Source organism: Octopus bimaculoides, chromosome 1, assembly GCF_001194135.2.
Source record: "Octopus bimaculoides isolate UCB-OBI-ISO-001 chromosome 1, ASM119413v2, whole genome shotgun sequence".
NCBI classification, from domain to species: domain Eukaryota; kingdom Metazoa; phylum Mollusca; class Cephalopoda; order Octopoda; family Octopodidae; genus Octopus; species Octopus bimaculoides.
In genome coordinates this window covers 148,393,445-148,413,049 of record NC_068981.1, presented here as the reverse complement: position 1 = coordinate 148,413,049, position 19,605 = coordinate 148,393,445, and the positions used below count along the sequence as shown (strand labels likewise).

The 19,605-nt window shown below is 36.0% G+C and overlaps 1 protein-coding gene across 1 annotated transcript in view; it reads left to right on the top strand.

Annotated features, from left to right (window-relative positions):
- The window catches only part of LOC106881254 (sodium-independent sulfate anion transporter-like), a 156,592-nt gene that overhangs the window by 55,529 nt on the left and 81,458 nt on the right, over positions 1-19,605 (top strand). Inside the window, exons 11-13 of the mRNA XM_052969848.1 lie at positions 2,703-2,753; positions 4,957-5,017; positions 6,857-6,912. Of these exons, the coding sequence (XP_052825808.1) occupies positions 2,703-2,753; positions 4,957-5,017; positions 6,857-6,912 (168 nt within the window). The remainder of the gene's footprint in view (positions 1-2,702; positions 2,754-4,956; positions 5,018-6,856; positions 6,913-19,605) is intronic.

Genomic DNA, 19,605 nt, shown 5'->3' with positions numbered 1-19,605 from the left:
TATATATATTGAGACCCTTCTAAATATCCTGATTATATTAAAATAAATTGAAATGCATGTGTTGTCTACTTGTTAGCAATATAATCATGAATGGATTAAAATGTAAGCTACACTCATTCGACTTTGGATGGTGGTGTAATGACTGCTATCTTTTCTATAGACTCCTCTAATTTTATTGGAAATTTGGTAAAGATTTCTGTGTTTTAAATACCCGAATACCAGCTTAAAGCCATGGTACAGCTGCTGCAACAACAGTTACTAAACATTATACAGTACTCAATGAGACTTTCTGAATATAGGCATTGAGCATTTTAAAATGTGATGTTTAAAAAGAATAACAGTTCCTAATCATGTTATACATGTTTGTAAGTATACATACATACACACAGCCATGCACATGCATAATATATGTTAATATATACATATTTGAAGAAAAGCAACAAAAATGCATTAGGTTATAGCAGTACGTACGTTTCGTACAAACTTCATTTATTTATGTAGTGAGAACACCACATAAGATGTGCAATGAAAATGTACTTCTCAGCTGCATAATGGAAATTCATTTCAGAAAGTCATTTTGTAGATGTGTGCATAGACTGTTGATTAACAGCCCAGTCAAGATGGTATTTTCTTCATCTCCTACTCTTGTATTTGCACACATCTACAAAATGACTTTCTGAAATAAACTTCCATTATGCAGCTGAGGAGTAGTACATTTTCATTGCACATCTTAGGTGGTGTTCTCACTACATAAATAAATGAAGTTTGTATGAAACGTATGTATTGCTATAACCTAATACATTTTTGTTGCTTTTCTTCAAATTTTATTCACCAAATCTCTTGATTTTGTTTTTGGTTTTTAACCTACCAAATTCTGGTGCCTCAAACATTTTAAATACCACATTTAATCTTTTGATTAAATCTATATATATATATATATATATATATATATATAACGTAAGTGAAGGAGAAAATGAAATTCACAAGATTCTTTATTAATCACTACACTTGTAGTGACTAATAAAGAATCTCATGAATTCCATTTTCTCTTTCTCCCATGTGTTATATACTCAACATGAAAGAATTCCTGAAGTAAATCTAGTGGCACTTATATCCATACTGTTTATGACATCAGGTAGCCAAAGATAGTGGACATACTTTAAACAGTATACTACCAGGTGTATACCCAAATTTAAAATTATTATTTATATACATATATATATTATAAGCAAATACAATCATTCATCAACAGGTGCTTGCGTAGTATACTTAAAATCAGATGGCCCAAACATGTAAGCAATATGGAGCTATGGCAAAAAACGAATCAAGTTTTGATTAGGGTGCAAATATTTAAGAAAAAGTGGAAGTGGATTGGTAGCACAATTAGAAAGGACCCACCAAATGCAGCGAAAAGTGCTTTACAGTGGAATCCGGATGGATATAGAAAAAAAGGTAGGCCTAAGAACTTGTGGCGTAGATCAACACAAAAGGAACTAGAGAAAGGGGGACATTCATGGCAGAGTATAAGTACAGAAGCGAGAAATTATGCGACATGGAATTCAATTATAAGTGGCCTATACTCCGCATTGGAGGGTTAAAGGCAAGAAGAAGAATATATTATTGTCATCGTCATCATTATCATTGTTTTACTTCTTGTCTATGTTGGTACAGGTTGAACAGGTGCTTTTGAACCAGTTTCTTTTCAGGATGGATGCCCTTCTTGACACCAATGTTTCCAGTTAATCTTTTGGTCATCGGTAAAATAAAGTACTAGTCATGTACTGGGGATCACTGGTATTAACTAACCCCTTCCCTCAAAATTGTTAGCCTTGTGTCTAAATTAAAAACCATTGTTGTTGTTTTTGTTGGTGCTGTTGTTGTTGTTGTTGTTGTGGTGGTGGTGGTGGTGGTGGTGGTGGTGTTGGCAGCGGTATCATTATTATTATTATTATTATTATTAAGCAATGAGCTGGTAGAGTTTTTTGTTAGTGTGTCAGATAAAATAATTTGTAGTATTTGTTCCAGCTCTTTTATGTTCTGGGTTCAAATTCCACTGAGGCTAACATTGCCTTTCATCCTTTCAGGCTATTAAATAAATACTCTCACCTCCAAAATTGTTGGCCTTGTGCCAAAATTGAAACCATTATAATTATTATCATTATTATTATTATTATTATTATTATTATTATTATTATTATTATTATTATTTAAGGTGGCGAGCTGGCAGAATCGTTGCATGCTGGACGGAATGCTTAGCAGTATTTCGCCCATCGCTACGTTCTGAGTTCAAATTCCACTAAGGTCAACTTTGCCTTTCATCCTTTCGGGGTTGATAAATTAAGTACCAGTGAAATACTGGTGTCAATGTAATCGACTTAATCCCCTTCCCCAAGCTGCCTTTGTGGCAAAAAATTTGAAATCATTATTATTATTATTAAGGCAGTGAGCTGGCAGAATCGTTAGTACACCTGGCAAAATGCTTAGCAGTATTTCATTCATCCTTACATTCTGGGTTCAAATTCTGCTGAGGTTGACTTTGCCTTTCATCCTTTCATGGTTGATAAAAGAAATACAAGTCAAGCATGAGGGTTGATGTAACTGATTTACTCTACTCCCCTGAAATTACTGGTCTTGTGCCAAAATTTGAAATCATCATCATCATCATCATCATTATTATTATTTTTTTTTTTTTTAATTTGCAGCTCGTAAAAATCATTATAAACTTGATCCAACTCAAGAATTCATTGCCTTAGGTAAGTTCAGTAAGTTTCAATAGAATTCTATGTAAACTGTTGTTTGTAGATTTGGTGCAGTGTGTCAGACTATATATATACTTTTCAGTTTATAGTTCAATGCCTTTTCTGTTGTAAGTTCAAATCCCCACTGCTTTTATTCTTCCAGAATTGTTTTTATTTTACTCCCGGTCACCCTGATGTGGTAGACCCATAATCAAAAGCATTCCAACCATGGCCATTTTGCATATTTCTTTGAAACAATGCAACAAGAGCTATGTTATGTAATGTAACCCTCTTCTACAAGACAGAAGTGTGTGACTTGAGGAAGATTGATTTTCTCATTTTATATTGCAATTTATGAACAACAGTGTTGATAGTCCCAGGTGCATTCCAGAAATTTTGAGACTTTTGCAGGAGAGATATTCATTAATTTCAAAGAAGGATCTTCTGACTTCATTGCACATGTTGCTGCACTCCAGCCACTTTGTGAAGACCCTATGGAAGTTCTTCAAGGTGAAGGCGTCCAGGACCCTTGAAACAGCCTCCATTTTCTCAGTGTTTTCAAAATGATTGCACCCGAGGTTTTTTTCAGTTTGAGGAACAACCAAAGGTCACAGGGAGCAAGGTCTGGACTGTAGGGAGGTTGAGGAACAGTTTTGATACCATTTCTGCCAAGTAGTTGGTGTCCACAATGGAATTGTGAACTCATACATTGCTCTGATACATGTTCCATTGATCCAAGTGGGAAAGCTTTGGCCCTTTGTAATGAAATCTCTTCTTGAATTCTCTCAAAACCTCTACAAAGTACTCTTTGTTGACTGTCTGACCAAAGGTAACCCAGTGGATGTAGATGATGCTCTTGCTGTCAAAAAAAAAAGGGGTGTCATCATGATTTACCTTGCCTGGCCTCTTATGTCTGTGAAAAACAGCGGCTTGGCTCATACAAATGAATCCATAAGCAGTCTTGAGTATTTCATAAGTCTCTGTGGTATTTTAGCCTAGTTTAACATAAAACTTTATTGCATGGTGAGCTTCCAAATTACGTTCATGTCCTGAGCGCATTCTGTAAACTAGTCAGCTGTGACAAGCAGTGTTTAGTAGGGTGTGTTCAAAGTGCTGTTACAACATTCTCTTTCAATCTGGAATATAAAAAGTTTGGCAGGTCAGCTTATTAGATATATAGTAATGATATATTAATATTACATTACTCTTGGACATTTATAACTGCCTCTCCTAAAATAGTCTCAAAACTTCTGGAATGCACCTCATGCTATTGTGAGAGTGACTACAGACTGTGCATCTTGAAATGAACAAATACCACAAGGTATTTTTGTTCAACTGTGCTGATTTATTTATTTATTTATTTTTAACAATGTTTACATCTGTGACCAATATACAATAGTGAACGATTAACACATACAAGCACACACAAAGATGTGTGTGTACCTGTCGTTAATGTATATATAGGGTAGGGATATATGTATATACAGATGTGTGTATATGTATGCATATGTTAAATACAAATAAATCATGTATAGAATTATATTTACTGAAAGTATTCAAGGTACAGGAGTGGCTGTGGAGTAAGTAGCTTGCTTACCAACCACATGGTTCCGGGTTCAGTCCCACTACGTGGCACCTTGGGCAAGTGTATTTTATACTATAGCCTCAGGCCGGCGAAAGCCTTGTGAGTGGATTTGATAGATGGAAACTGAAAGAAGCCCATTATATATGTGTGTGTGTGTATGTTTGTGTGTCTGTGTTTGTACCCCCACCATTGCTTGACAACCGGTGTTGGTGTGTTTACATCCCCGTAACTTAGCAGTTCGGCAAAAGAGACTGATAGAATAAGTACTAGGCTTACAAAGAGTAAGTCCTGGGGTCGATTTGTTTGGTTAAAGGCAGTGCTCCAGCATGGCCACAATCAAATGATTGAAACAAATTAAAGAAAGTCATAATTTTTTAGCAAAAATAAACAATAGATAAATAAAAACAAGTTTAGAAAATGTAAATATGTAAATAATAACCTAATTCCAAGATCTAAAGCTGATCATGGCAGTAGATGAGGTAACCTTCAGGCTATTCCTCAATATTGCTTTGATTTTCTATAGAAATAAGGCTTCAGTGCCATAACTTCTCATTTTCCCTCATCCCTTATAATAAAGTACTGTCAAAAGAAACCAATGAATTTTACTTCAAATAATTCTTTTTCCTTTTTCAGGTGCAGCAAATGTTTTCAGCTCCTTTTTTTCCTCCTACCCAGTCGCAGGCAGCTTTTCAAGGTAGTTCCAGCTTTTTTTTTTACTGTTCTGAAAATTTAATGTCACTTCATTAACTATAAGGAAACAAGCACCCACTACACTCTCGGAGTGGTTGGCGTTAGGAAGGGCATCCAGCTGTAGAAACTCTGCCAAATCAGATTGGAGCCTGGTGCAGCCATCTGGTTCACCAGTCCTCAGTCAAATCGTCCAACCCATGATAGCATGGAAAGCGGACGTTAAATGATGATGATACCTTCTACAGAAAATAAAGCATCTGTTATTGTTAAACTTAAAAGTTACCTTATTAAGTCATATGAGAGACATTGTATGTACCATTTTGAGGCAGAGAAAAGCAATTGGTTCGATGATAAGATAAGATAATAGATATGTCATTAGAATACCATTTATGGGCCTACTGCTCTGTTCTGTCTCAAATTGGCACTTATAATGTCTGATATCATATCATGTTGAAAATCTCTGTAAGTTAATACATTCAGAGTTAAAAGTTATTATTTACTAAATTATCTTGAATTGCAAGGCAGCATTCAACATTGTTTGTTTAGGTTTTAAGTACAGGGTGATTCAAAAGTCTCCATACATAGGGAGAATTTATTTTTTTTATAAGAGACAGTTTATAAGATCCCCTAGATCCTCTGATCTGACCCTTCTCGCTTTCTATCTTTGGGGACATTTGAAAGGCATGATGTATCGTGGAAAGATAAAAGGCATAAATGATTTGAAGGAACACATCGCCAACTCCTTTGCACACAGATCACCAGATGTGCTATTACGATGCTATTACCCCACTCACAGTGAATGAGGTAAACGTATTGCAATGTGTATTCAAAACAATGGTAACCATATAGAGCCTGTTAAAAAAAAACTGTTCTTATAAACTGTTTCTTATAAAAAAAGATAAATTGTTCCTATGTATGGCAATTTTTGAATCACCCTGTTGATAAGAGACAATCCTGCATACATAAATCTTAGGTTTTAACTTGTCACAAGCTTACAGCCTCATTAAGCCAGAACTTGTCCCAGTTTCTATGATGTGTAAGTGGCCAAAAATACAATAGTACCTTCTGAACAGGATGACATTCTGTTGCTGGATTAATCCCCAGGTACCATTGGTAATTATTTTCATTTGAGTGAACTGGAGTAATGTGAAATGAAGTGTTTTGCTCAAAAACACTATGTACCATCCAGTCTGGGAATCAAAACCACAATTTTATGATTTGAGTTCAATACCTTAATCTTGAGGCCATGTGCCTTCATGCATGTCCACATAGATATATACACAGAACAAGTATCTTTCCCAGAAATTCCTGGTATCCTATTTCCTGTTGTAGGTAAGATGAAATAATGTAAAAATCATCATCATCATCATTTAACACCTGTTTTCCATACTGGCATAGGTTGGACAGTTTGACTGGTGCTAGTCAGCCAGAGAACTGTGCAGGCTGAAGTGTCTGTTTGGCATGGTTTCTACAGCTGGAATCCCTTCCTAATGCCAACCACTTTACAGAGTGTACTGGGTGCCTTTTACATGACACCAGCACAAATTCATTCTGTGTGGCACCAACATGAGTGCATTCTATATGGCACCAGCACAAGTGCATTTTATGTAATGTAAAATAACTAACCTCTTCACTAATAATCTGGTGTTTGAAGTGTAAGTTAACAAAAAGGTTCTTCCTTAAAATAATGATACAAAGTTTTCATGTGGATTGGTATTGATAAAGTAAAGGAATCAGCTGGAGTGTAATGTTGATGAGTTAAGAGTGAGGGAGATGTTGCTCTTTTTTTATTCCTTTCTCATATGTATTCAACATTGCTCCATTTCTTTGCTCTTCTTCACAGAACTGCCATAAATTCTCAGAGTGGTGTGAAAACTCCCTTCAGTAACGTTATTACAGGTTAGTCCTATGTTTTCTTATTTTGTTATGCATGAGTATGTGAATAATGATAAGAAGAAGAAGAATATTTTCTATTATAGGCACAACGCCTGAAATTTTTGGGGAGGGGACTGGTCGATTACATCAACCCCAGTGTTTCACTGGTACTTAGGTTACTGACCCCAAAAGGATGAAAAGCAAAACCAACCCTGGCAGAATTTGAACTCAGAGGGTAGTGGCAAATGAAATACCACTAAGCATTTCAGCTGGCATGCTAACGATTCTGCCAGCTCTCCACCTTAATAATAAGAAGAAGGAGGAGGAGGAGGAGGAGGAGAAGAAGAAGAAGAAGAAGAAGGTTTCAAATCTTGATACAAGGCTAACAATTTTTTGTGGGTGGGGCGCTGTCAGTCAATTACATCGATTCAATCTTTGACTGGTACTTTTTTTGTTGACCCTTGCAACTCAGAACAAAATGAGCCTGCAGAAACACTGTTAGGCATTGTGTCTCCAATCTGCTAATGGTATTGCCTGCTCATTTTTATACTGCAATGGTATTTTTAACATGGCTCATTACAACTTGCTTCGCAAAGACTGCTTTAATTGGTTCTTGAGTAGTGACACTGATAGCAGAGCCAGAGGTTTGTTACTTCATGTGGAGGAGGTGGTTACTCAAGACCAGTTCTAATCCAGTGCAAAATCAAGGAAATCATATGTACATTGCAGCCAATGAAAGGTTTTCCTATTAATCTCTGGGTAACTGAAATCACCAGTAATGAAAACAGGTGATTGTTTCCCTAGATGAAGCTCTGAGGATGTCAAAAAGTAGTGTGTCTTAGTTGTGGTTCGTAGTGATGATAAACAACTAGTAGTATTGACTTATGTATATAAATGTTACAGAAAATTACCTCTTGTTGTGATTGGTTCGAATCATCACAAGGAATTGCCACAAAACTTCAGTGAACATACTCCATCACAACACCCCCACAGCAATTAACCCTTTCGTTACTGTATCTATTTTGAGATGTTCTGTGTTTCTTTCAATTACTTTAAATACAACAAAGAATTTAGTAAAATAACTTAGTTATCACTCAGCTAGTGTTAGGAACATAAATTGTGACTAAGGTTTGGTAGAAGATTTTAATTCAAAACTGATGAAAACAAGACATTTGTACTACAGAGCCAGAGCCGGTTTCAGCTGGGTTGGTAACAAAAGGGTTAAATCAGTCTTTGTAATGCAAGTTGTTGCCAGCCTTGCTAAAACTACCATTGCAATACGAAGAATATTCCCATAGTTCCATAATGGTAATGAAATCAGGGTCAGTGCCTTTAACATGAGAGTCAAAAAGGTGGAGCTTGTTACATAAACTGCAGGCATTTAAAAACAGTGATTTGTATCAAGTTTCAAGCTTATCATGATTCATAGAGGATGGCATATTGTTCTTGTTTGGTTTCCCGGGGTTTTTGCATTGCTGCAAAGATCTCATACTTATCCCCTACAGCTAGTTCAATTAAGGTAATGTAGAATTTAAGTGTTCTATTCAGGCACACAATGAAACTTCAGCAGTAAAAGGGAATTCAAAGCCCTTCAGATCATAATCAATACATTTACCAAATGCATCTGTGTGTGTGTGTGCATGTTCATCAATATGTGTGTATATGTTAGTATTTTTAAAATATTTGATAAAGGGAGGGGAATGCCTATAAAGCACCCCCTCCATCACTGAGCCTGATGGGGAAAATCAATATCCACTTTAAATTTAAAACAACCAGATGTCAGCTTTTTCTTTTTTCTTTTCTCTTTATTTTTTTTGTAAAACTCACTTAAGGAAAATTAATCACACTGATTATCATCATCATTTTCCTCCCTGTCATCATCATCATTGCATCATCATCATTTTATGTAACTATTTGGTTAATAGATATTTAAGTTAATGTGTCAATAATCTCCTATATGTTCCTATGTGTATGTATGTATGTGTACAAGTTTGTAGGTATGAGTGTGTGTATGTATATATATTTATATACATGTGTATGGTTAGTTTTGTTAGAGGTTAAAATAACCATCTAAGGGATACAAGTATCCATTACACTACCAGTATATCACCTATATTTAACCATGGGCATATATGTTTATACATATATATATGTATATATACATATAAATCAATATATGTATGATTATAATGGTATATATATATATATATATATATATATATATGTGTGTGTGTGTGTGTGTGTGTATACAAATATGTATGTATGTGTGTGTGTGTCATGTAAAAAGCACTAAGTCCACTCTGCTAAGTAGTTAGGAAGGGCATCCAGCTGCAAAAATCCTGCCAAAACAGTCACAGAAGTCTGGGGCAGGCTTCTGTCCCACCCATGCCAGCATGGAGGGTAGACATTAAACGATGATGATAAATATATATATATATATATATATATATATATATATATATATATATATATTAAAGATAAACAAAACTGAAAATGCCACTTTTTAAAAAATTGGGTGTTTTAATTAATTTGCATTACATGTTTCGTTTTTTTTGAAAAAAACCTAATGAAAAATGAGTAAAAAAGATGTGAGAAGAGAAGAGGGCTATTAATAAAATAAAATTGAAATTAAAATTAAGAATAACATTCATAGTTTACTGTTATTTCTTGCATGCGCACATGGTCCTTTCATTCTGGAGGCATGGTAAGTTCAACATGCCACCAATGTTGTCCAAGGCCGATGCCATTTGGCACCAGTGACATTACAACTCATTTCTGCTGATGAGTGAAGTAGATCAACATGAAATAAAGTGTCTTACTCAAGAACACAGCACACAGCCCAATCCAGGAACCGAACTCACTACCTTATATATATATATATATATACACACACGTCCATTATCACAGTAAATATATTCTCTTTAAAATATAAATCTAACTCAAGTAGCATTTATATGGAGTCTGCATGATTATGAAATAAATAATTCATAGTATAACGGTTCTATTTAACCCCCCAATTATCTTTTAATAAAACCTCAATTTATTAAACTATATTGTTATATCTAAGTTAATACATTATTCTGATAACACATGTATTTTGATAATATGTCTTAAACAAGGATTTGAACTATTAGAGGAAGATTAATAATTAAGCAGCAGTAACTGGAAATTTGCCAACTCTGAATATACTGTTTTTGTTGTTGTTTTTTATTTTGTTTTGTTTTTCTTATTTTTGTTTTGTTTTTTCTTTTTTTTTTCGAGTTGCATTTTCTAGGTGTAAATTTATTTTTTAAAAGTCACAAACGAATGGCCAGATCATTACAATGCTGGCCCCTATTTGTTCAAAGAGTCATCAGTTTGTATCTGTCGTTAATATGACCTTAATTTTCTTTTGGTCCCAGTTCATTTAGGTTTAATAGGTACCATGGTGCTGTCATATCTCGCTACTGTCTTGTATTGTATAGTTGATGTATTTTTTATAAGATGGAATGTTTAGATTTGAGGTACGTACCACTGCTGGTTTTAGCAGGTTAAGATACCACATAGTCTCATATACTAATATTCTTTGAAGTACAGTTGATATGTTTTGAAGTCAAGCTCATTTCTTAACCGATATATTTATTTCAATATCATTCTTTGTTTCCTGCCATAATCCCTACTCTTCTGTTGTTTTTTGTTGATCTCTAAAGATTGGCTCTTCATAACATATCACATTCTTGTACTCTCTGCCAAATGTTTTGTACTCTTTACTCTTTTCACCAAAAAGTCTAAATTAATTCTCTGATGACGTAGCTCTCTGCAAGTTTCCATATAAGGATAACTAGGTACAAGGTATCAGATTTTAGGGCTGTGGGAAAATTAATAGTGTAATCAGTTACAAAAATGAAAGGAAAGAGTTTCCACTTAGAATGACAGCACATCACAAACCAAAGAGCTTCTGCATGGTTTGGTTAACTTGCTAGAAATAAGAACCAAATCTCCTTTATATCACACCCATAACACCTAAAATAAAAGGACATACTGAATAATGTATTTTTGATTATGCCTAGATGAACGACGGCATGGTCACAGCTAGGATCCTTATTGATGAAGCTGATTTAGGTCTGATCAATGGCAACCATGTTACAAACATGTTTTGCTAAGAATGTATTTCTATATTACCATAATTTTCCTTCTATATAACCTATAAAGTGCAGAATCTGTGGACAAAACGGTGAAACCGTATGACATATTACCAGCCAATGTACGCCACTAGCCCAGAAGGAATATAAGAGACGTCACGACAATATAGTCAGGCTTGTCCATTGGACACTTTGCAACAAGTATGGATTTGACAGAGCAAAAAATTGGAATGACTACAAACCCAAAGGCATCATCGAAAATGATAATGCAAAGATCCTGTGGGATTTTATGATTCAGTGCGACCATGCGATAGAGAATAGGGAGCCAGGCATAGTCTTATTGAGAAAGACAACAAACTATGCTGGATCATAGATATAGCATGCCCAGCTGACAACAAGGTATGCAATAAGGAAGAAAGAAAAGTCGATAGATATGACAGGTTAGCTTGGGCAGTTAAGCAATTGTGGTCGATGAAAAAGGTGGTAGTAGTACCAATAATTGTCGGAGCCCTGGGAACAGTGAGCAAAAATCTCGAGAAGTACGTAGAACAAATAGGGACTGCAATACGGGTGGAGCATTTGCAGAAAACAGCACTGCTTGGAACTGCGCGAATACTCCGGAAGGTGCTCGAAAAATAAGAGGTGTTACCTTTGTCCACTGGTAGTGAACAGCTGACACTGTAGTATATCTCCAGCATTAGAAGCTGTGCAAAGGCAATAATAATATCGAAATAATAATAATAATTCTAATAATAATAATAATAATAATGATGATAATAATAATGACGATGATGATGATGATATAGTAATGCAGCAAAACAGAGGTTGTGAAGCTATAGATTTAGGATCTGGAAGTAGATATGGGGAACTTGAAACTTGCAACAAAGTCCATAAATAATTGGGATCTTGGGTGTGGTGATAGAAGTAATGATGCTAAATATTTAACAGTACAAGAATTCCAATTCCTAATGAAAACTTTGTGTATCCTTAAGACAAGATCCCTCCACATGCTGGAGTGTGTGTGTGTATGGAATATATACACATACACATTTGTTGTGTGTGTCTATGTGTGCACTGGGAGATGTTGATGTATACACTTACACACACACACACACGCATGCACGTGCAAATATTCAAGCAAGGAAAAGAAGGATGAAAAGGATGAAAAGAAGACGGTGATGATGAGGAGGAGGGGGAGGGGAGGAGGAATGCAGGTATAAGGAAATACATATACACATAGCATTGAGTATGTAGTTTATACGTGTCAGTATCCATAAATGCAAAGGTGTGTGTGTGTGTGTGCATGTGTGTGTGTGTGTGCGTGCGTGTGTGTGTGTGTGTGTGTACACGTGCATGTAAAAGTGTGTTTAAGCATTTGTATGTGAGGAAACATATATAAGAAAACTACTGACTTTTGAAAATAACAATACGTTATCCAAGCACCAATCTTTGTCAGAAGTTTTATATTATACAAAACATGAGGCCTTTTGCTTCACTTTGTATTATATTCTTTTTACAAGCATCTATTAATCTATTAATTGTCTCTGTATCTTTATTAAACTCCCTTGATGCCAACCTGTCTCAGACCACCCGGGTTCTAAGACATAAAAGCCATGTTGTAAAGTGTTTCTATTTAACCCTTCAGCATTCAGACAACTTTGTCGAGTGTAATGCTTATTTATTCAAATTATGTTGAGTTAATGATGTATTACCTTGTGGTTTCAAGATTTAAATGATTTGATTGTCTATCTTTAAAATAACATTGTAGGGTATGTGTGAAAGGTCAAATCTGGCTGACTTAAACTTAAAACAGGTAGAATATTTCGGCTGGATATAGCTGGTTTCAATAGTAAAGGGCTAACTTAAAACATTAGGGATAATGACTGCCTGTATAAGAAATGAGTCCCGCAAGGTAAAGTTGTCGCAACAAAGGTCACTGGCCATTCTTCATGGCAAATACCATCACAGTCATTACCATGGGGTATATCTGAGCACACTGTTTGCTCTAGGGTGTGTGGCTCATTGTCCTTTCCATCTTCAGCTGTTTTACCCACCCACCCCTGCTCTTTTTCTTTCCTTTCTTTTATCTTTCTTATCTCTCTTTTTTTCCAGTTTCTCTGTATTTAAATGTTATAAATAAATAAATTTATGATAATTTTTCAAGTAAGTGGAGGCATGGGAAGGTAGCATCATCAGAATATCAGAGACAATGCCTTTGTCGTATATCTCTTGGCTTGTTACACTCTGAGTTCAAATCCCACTGAAGTCAACTTTGCTTTTCATCTCTCTGGGCTTGATGAAATAAAGTACCAATCAAGTACTGAAGTTGATATAATTGATTATTCTATGCTCTAAATTTCAGATCTTGTGACTATGTTAGAAACAATTATTTAATTGCAAGTTTCAGAAGAAAAACAGAACATTTACTGATCAGGAGACTCAATAATAAAAGTATCAAATTATATTTGATTTGACTTGAGCTTTGAGTCTCAGCCATTCAGACATTAAAATGTTGAAATGCATAGAACGAAATGATTGGGCACAGCTGTTTGACCTTTGATGATCTGGCACAGCTAAATGGGACTTTCAACATGTTTTAGCAATATTGCATTTTGTCATTAGGAACAGAGAGAGAGAGAGAGAGGAGAGATACACACTAATGCTCACACACATAAACAGAGAGAGAGAGATTAAAACAAGAGAAGCATTGAAATGTCTAATGACAAATAAGTCAGCATTGAATCAGCAAGGCCAAATAAGCAACTCCAAAATGGCTATGCCAAATCATTTCTTACTCCTGAATTAATTTTTTAGTAATGTCAAAGTTAACTACTTTATTACAACTCACTTAAAATTATTTCCAATATGGACCAAAATACACAGACAATGTTTTACATTAGAAATATAGTCACAAAAGTATAATACTCTAGTTACAGGCTTGAAAGATAAAATAAAGCAACACTAAAAGCAACATTAAGATATTCCGAGTGAGAAATATCAACTAAAACAACCAGCATCCAACAGATGCGAGTTCAAACTACATTCAACTATCTTAATAGAAGTGTACAGTGGAAATATAGTCCTTAATTCAATTCACTGTGTCTGAAAAGAAAATGGGATTGTCACCACAAGAGGAATGCCTTTGATTATGGATCTACCCAGTGAAGGCCAATCCAAGTCTCAAGAACAATAACCAATAGATGATATTCTTGGTTACAGGTAAGTTCACCACCATCAATTCATTGCAGGAGAGTTCACCACCATCAATTCACTGTGAAGAAAGTTCACTATGAACTTTAGAGTTCGAAAATAAGTTTTTTTTTTATATTCTTTCACTGTGAACTTACTTCTCTGTAAACTTTCCTTGCGGTGAACTTTCCCTGCAATTAGTTGATGATGGTGAACTTACCAGACATGGATATTGTTAACTAGGCCTGCAGTTTTGGAAGGAACTGTAAAAGTTCTGCAAACATAGAAAAAAAAAAACTCTTTCACAGTTCAAATACAAGCAAATATAAATGGACAGTTTCTCTTGATCCTATAACTGTCAGGATACATAAGCTTTGACCTTGAGTGAAAATAAAATTTAGAAGAAAATCATTTAATAAGAATTTTGTGACTACTATATTTTGAGTCACCATGATCTCTTCTGTTTATTTTCTTGAACATAATTAAGGGTACACTCTGGCATCTCCACCACATCATCATCTTTATCTGTCTTTTGCTTTGATAACCTCAGTATCTTAAGCTGTGGCTTTCAGACATTAACCCAAAATATGTGTTCAATCAGTTAGTTGTAACTAAAAAGACTTGTCAGTCTGCCTTCTGGCACTACTCTATCCATTCCTATTCATTGATAGGGTAGCTCTGAATTTCCTCCTACTCAACCCATCCCTCTTTTATCCTTATTCTCTGATTCTCTTTCATTATTTACTGATACTACGCTTTCTCCTCTGCCCTTGCTATTACTTGGATTGGTACGTTCTTATCAACCTAAAGAAGGGACAAAGAACAAAGTTGACCTCAGCAGGAATTGAACTCAGACCACATAAAGTTGGAACAAATACCACAGAGTAATTTTCCAATACTTTGATGATTCTACAAATACCCCCACCTATGGACATGATTTGAATGTCTTTTCTCATAGATCTACTCAATCAGGGTGGAGGCGCAATGGTCCAGTGGTTAGGGCAGCGGACTCGCAGTCATAGGATCGCGGTTTCAATTCCCAGACCGGGTGTTGTGAGTGTTTATTGAGCGAAAACACCTAAAAGCTCCACGAGGCTCCGGCAGGGGATGGTGGCGAACCCTGCTGTACTCTTCCACCACAACTTTCTCTCACTCATACTTCCTGTTTCTGTCACACTGTCACGCTGAATATCCCCGAGAACTAAGTTAAGGGTACACGTATCTGTGGAGTGCTCAGCCACTTGCACGTTAATTTCACGAGCAGGCTGTTCTGTTGATCGGATCAACTGGAACCCTCGACGTCGTAAGCGACGGAGTGCCAACAACTCAATCAGGGCTAACACAGAACTAAACAACAATGACAGTAAAAATGTACAAGACATCATGTAAGTTCAGCATAATATTTTTGCCAAGAAGTTTTATGGGTGGAATTTCGATGATAGAACCTAATCTCCAGTCAGGGAGTTGCTCTTTTTGGTTCAAAATAGAAATAAAAGAAAACATAAAAAGGTGTTTATGTGTGCCTATGTGCATGAACATACTTTTTTTTCATAATCTTTTCATCTATATCTTTTCATATAACTAGTTTTGTACATGTTTATTTTTAAAAGGAGTTTCAAATTACTCTTGCATCCATTATATACTGACATCAAACAATAGATTCTTAGCAATTGCTTTTATAACATTTAAACTTCAGACGGAAATTAAAATATCTCCACTTCTTAAAGCTTATAGAAGTTTTTGTTTTTATTTTTTTGTTGTTGTTTTGTGTTAATAAATATAAGTCTAAAATATCATTTTCTTTCAAGTTTTATTTTTGTCATTATTGCTGTGCTATTGTTTGTGTTTGTAGTAACAGCTGTGTTAATTTGGTGTATTGCTGTTGTTGTTGTTGTTATCGTTGTTCCAATACCTCTTCTTTCCTACATGGGTTTTTGCCTACTATAAGTTTCAAGTTCAAAATTATGTCTCCCAAACAACATCCCAAATGATTACAGTGTCTCTTCTCTGCTGTTGTTGCAGTTGTTACTATTGTTGTTGTTGTTTAGCTTTGGTCAGATCTTGTGCAGAATAATCATCAAATGCACTCTAGCCATAACCGTCCTGTAGTTTATTTTGGACTTCAAGCTGGTGCCTGGTACAATCTGTAAATTGTTTGGTATTAAGAAAAGCAATCCAGATGTAGAAACTTTGCCAAAGCAGACACTGGAGCCCTTTGGTTAATTGGATCCTGTCAAAATGTCCAACCCATACCAGCACAGGATACAGACATTAAAGGATGATGATGATGGTGGTGGTGGCAGTGACAGTGGTAGCGGTTGTTTAATATGTCATTTTTTTTTTTTTCAAACTTGCAAAATGTGATTTGATTTCTAGCAGATTGATTGACCATGTAGAGGATCCTTCATTGCTTCATTCAAAAATTGATGATTTATAGGAGAGGAGAGTCCCTTAAATAAATAGGTAACTCCTCTTTCAAATTCACTCTTTCAAATGCATAGACATTTGCTTAAAATAACATATATTTTTACATTTATTTATTTAACAGTATTTAACAAATAGGTTTATTGTCAATTAAAAGATTTCGATTAAAAAACATATATAAAATCAAATTGCCCATAAAAAGTATTTGCTGTCCACGGACCCCCTGTCTTGTCCTTGCGGAATCCCTGTGGTCCGTGGACCACAGTTTGAAAACCCCTGCCTTAGACAACATTATTAAACGTGTCTCATTTTTAAAACTGCAGGGTGTACTTTGGAGGGAGATTTAGCTGCTATTTCTAGCTAGTCGACAAGGGTTTCATAGGCTCCTGTTGTTCTTATTGAATGTGGTGGTGGAGATGGTGCTATTAACAGTCATGATGGTGTACTGTTGCTTTGTTGCTGTTTAGCCCAAGGCCGAAATTGATCAAACAAACCTATGATCATTCCAACTTTCTTTTTTTTGTTTTTCTTTTACTCAGGCACAGTTTATCTAGGACTACATTATCCAATGTGTCCTGTTCTTTTTCTAAGCTGATAGGTTGTATGTAGAGGCTCCATCTATGGTTCCTTTTCATTATAGTTGTTGTGGTATTGTTTGCTGCTGCTGATTGTTGTTGTTGTTCTTGTTAGAATGGTGGTGGTGGTGGTGGTGGTAAGGGAAAGGTATGGTGATAGCTGGAAGGGGCCAGTGTTATGTCAGTATTACTATTGTCATAAGGGAGGGGTTGTATTGTCTTTGGTATTGGCGATGGTGGTGGTGGTGGTGGTGGTGGTGTGATGTTGGTTGTGCTGTTGCTGGTGGTAGTGGTGAGGATGTAGTAGTAGTAGTAGTAGTACCAGTATGTAGTGGTGGTAGTAGTAGTAGTAGTAGTAGTAGTAGTAGTAGTAGTAGTAGTACTAGTATGTAGTGGTGGTGGGAGTAGTAGTAGTAGTAGTAGTAGTAGTAGTAGTAGTAGTAGTTGTAGTAGTGATGTATTTGTGAATTGGTGTGTGTGTGTGTGATTGAAGAGGGAATGGGTTGGTAGTGATGGTAGGGGTGGTGCCTGGAAGGCACGAGATGGGTAAGTAAGGAGCGAGTGGGGGAGTTACGTGGGGGGAGGGTGTGAGGAAGAAGATTTGGAATCGGTAGAAAATAACTGATGAAGTCTCTTTATCAGGAAATTTTCTATTGGTGTAAGTCACTACCAATAATACCCCCTGCTTCTCTCCCCCCTCTCTCCCTCCCTCATCCCTCCCTATCCCTCTCTCTCTCTCTTTCCCTCTCTCTCTCTTTCTCTCTCTCTCTCTCTCTCTCTCTCTCTCTCTCTCTCTCTCTCTCTCTCTCTCTCTCGTACCTTCTAATACAGGTTCACCTCACTCTATATGGGATGGAAAAAGAAGATGGTGTGATGAAACACCTCAACAAAAAAAAAACCTACTGACATTTGGTGGTGGTGGTGGTGGTGGTGGTGGTGATAGTGGTAGTGCTGCTGCTGCTGTTGTTGCTGCTGCTGTCAGTGGTGATCAAGGAAAATCCATCCATGACAAATCTATCTTATAGTGTAATTTAATATGTTTCTTATCTGTGAAGTATATCCCAACAAATCTTCATCCAGTGTAACCCCTCCCTTTCAAAACAGATGGGGGTAGTGAGATTTGTTGGCCTCTTGGTTGTTATTTCTAGCATGTGAAGTGACCACATAGTGGCCTTCTTAGCTGGTAATTGGTATTGGGGATAAGTGTTGGGGACATTAAAGCAGCTTCCCAGCAAGTCAGTTCATGTATTAAGTTTTGTGAACTTGTACTGATCTGATATTTTTCTCCATAGACCTAAGCTAGTTTCCTTGGAACTCAGCTGTTAGACCCTCCATGTTTGTTTTCATTCAGTTTCCTTGTATGTCTCCACTGTCCTGTTTTTGTTCCCCAACTTTGACCCTCCATAAATCCAAACTTTTGGTACTTATGGGAGCAAATGTCTTCAAAGACTTGTATTGTCATTCAATACTTGAAATGAGGAGTAGATAGACAGCCGACAACTGATGAAGGGTCGTTCTTTGCGTTACTTGTCCTGTTTTCCATTTGTTTCTCTCGTTGTTTACGTATTGAACTCATTTGTTTTCGTAATTCATGTTGTTCACTGTTAGTGACATCCTGTACCTATTTATGTATGTGTATGTATATATATATATATATATATATATATATATATGTATCCCCAATACCAATTACCAGCTAAGAAGGCCACTATGTGGTCACGTCACATGCTAGAAATAACAACCAAGAGACCAACAAATCTCACTACCCCATGTATGTATATATATATATATATATATATATATATATATATTGTTTGTTTTTATGCTATAATAAAAACAGTTTTACATTAAATTGAAGGATTACGCAATACATTTGGTAGAGTATAAATTTATTATTTTTTAACAGGAATAGTATTGACAGTGACTCTGAAGTTTTGGCCAGCTAAGCCATCATCGGACTGTCTGACGATAGCTTATCTGGCCACAAACTTTGAAGTTACCATCAATGCTATTCTTGTTAAAGAATAATACACGCACACACACACACACACACACATCCATGCACATACACACACACACACAGACACACACACACACACACACATCCACAAGCACACACACACATGTGTTTGTGTTTAGAAGTTGGGTCCATGATGGTGACGGTGGTAGCAGCTGCAGTAGTAGTAGTAGTAGTAGTAGTAGTAGTAGTAGTAGTAATGGAAGAGATATTGATTACAATATCTTTAGTCATAGTGTCAATAGACTAGATTTTAATGATGGCCGTGATGGTGGTGGTGACAGTTACAAATACAATAATAATGAGACCAGCCACAATATGATGTAAGAGTTGTCAGGATAATGATGCTAACATCAACAGAAGTGTGTGTGTGGTGATGGTCGTGGTGGTG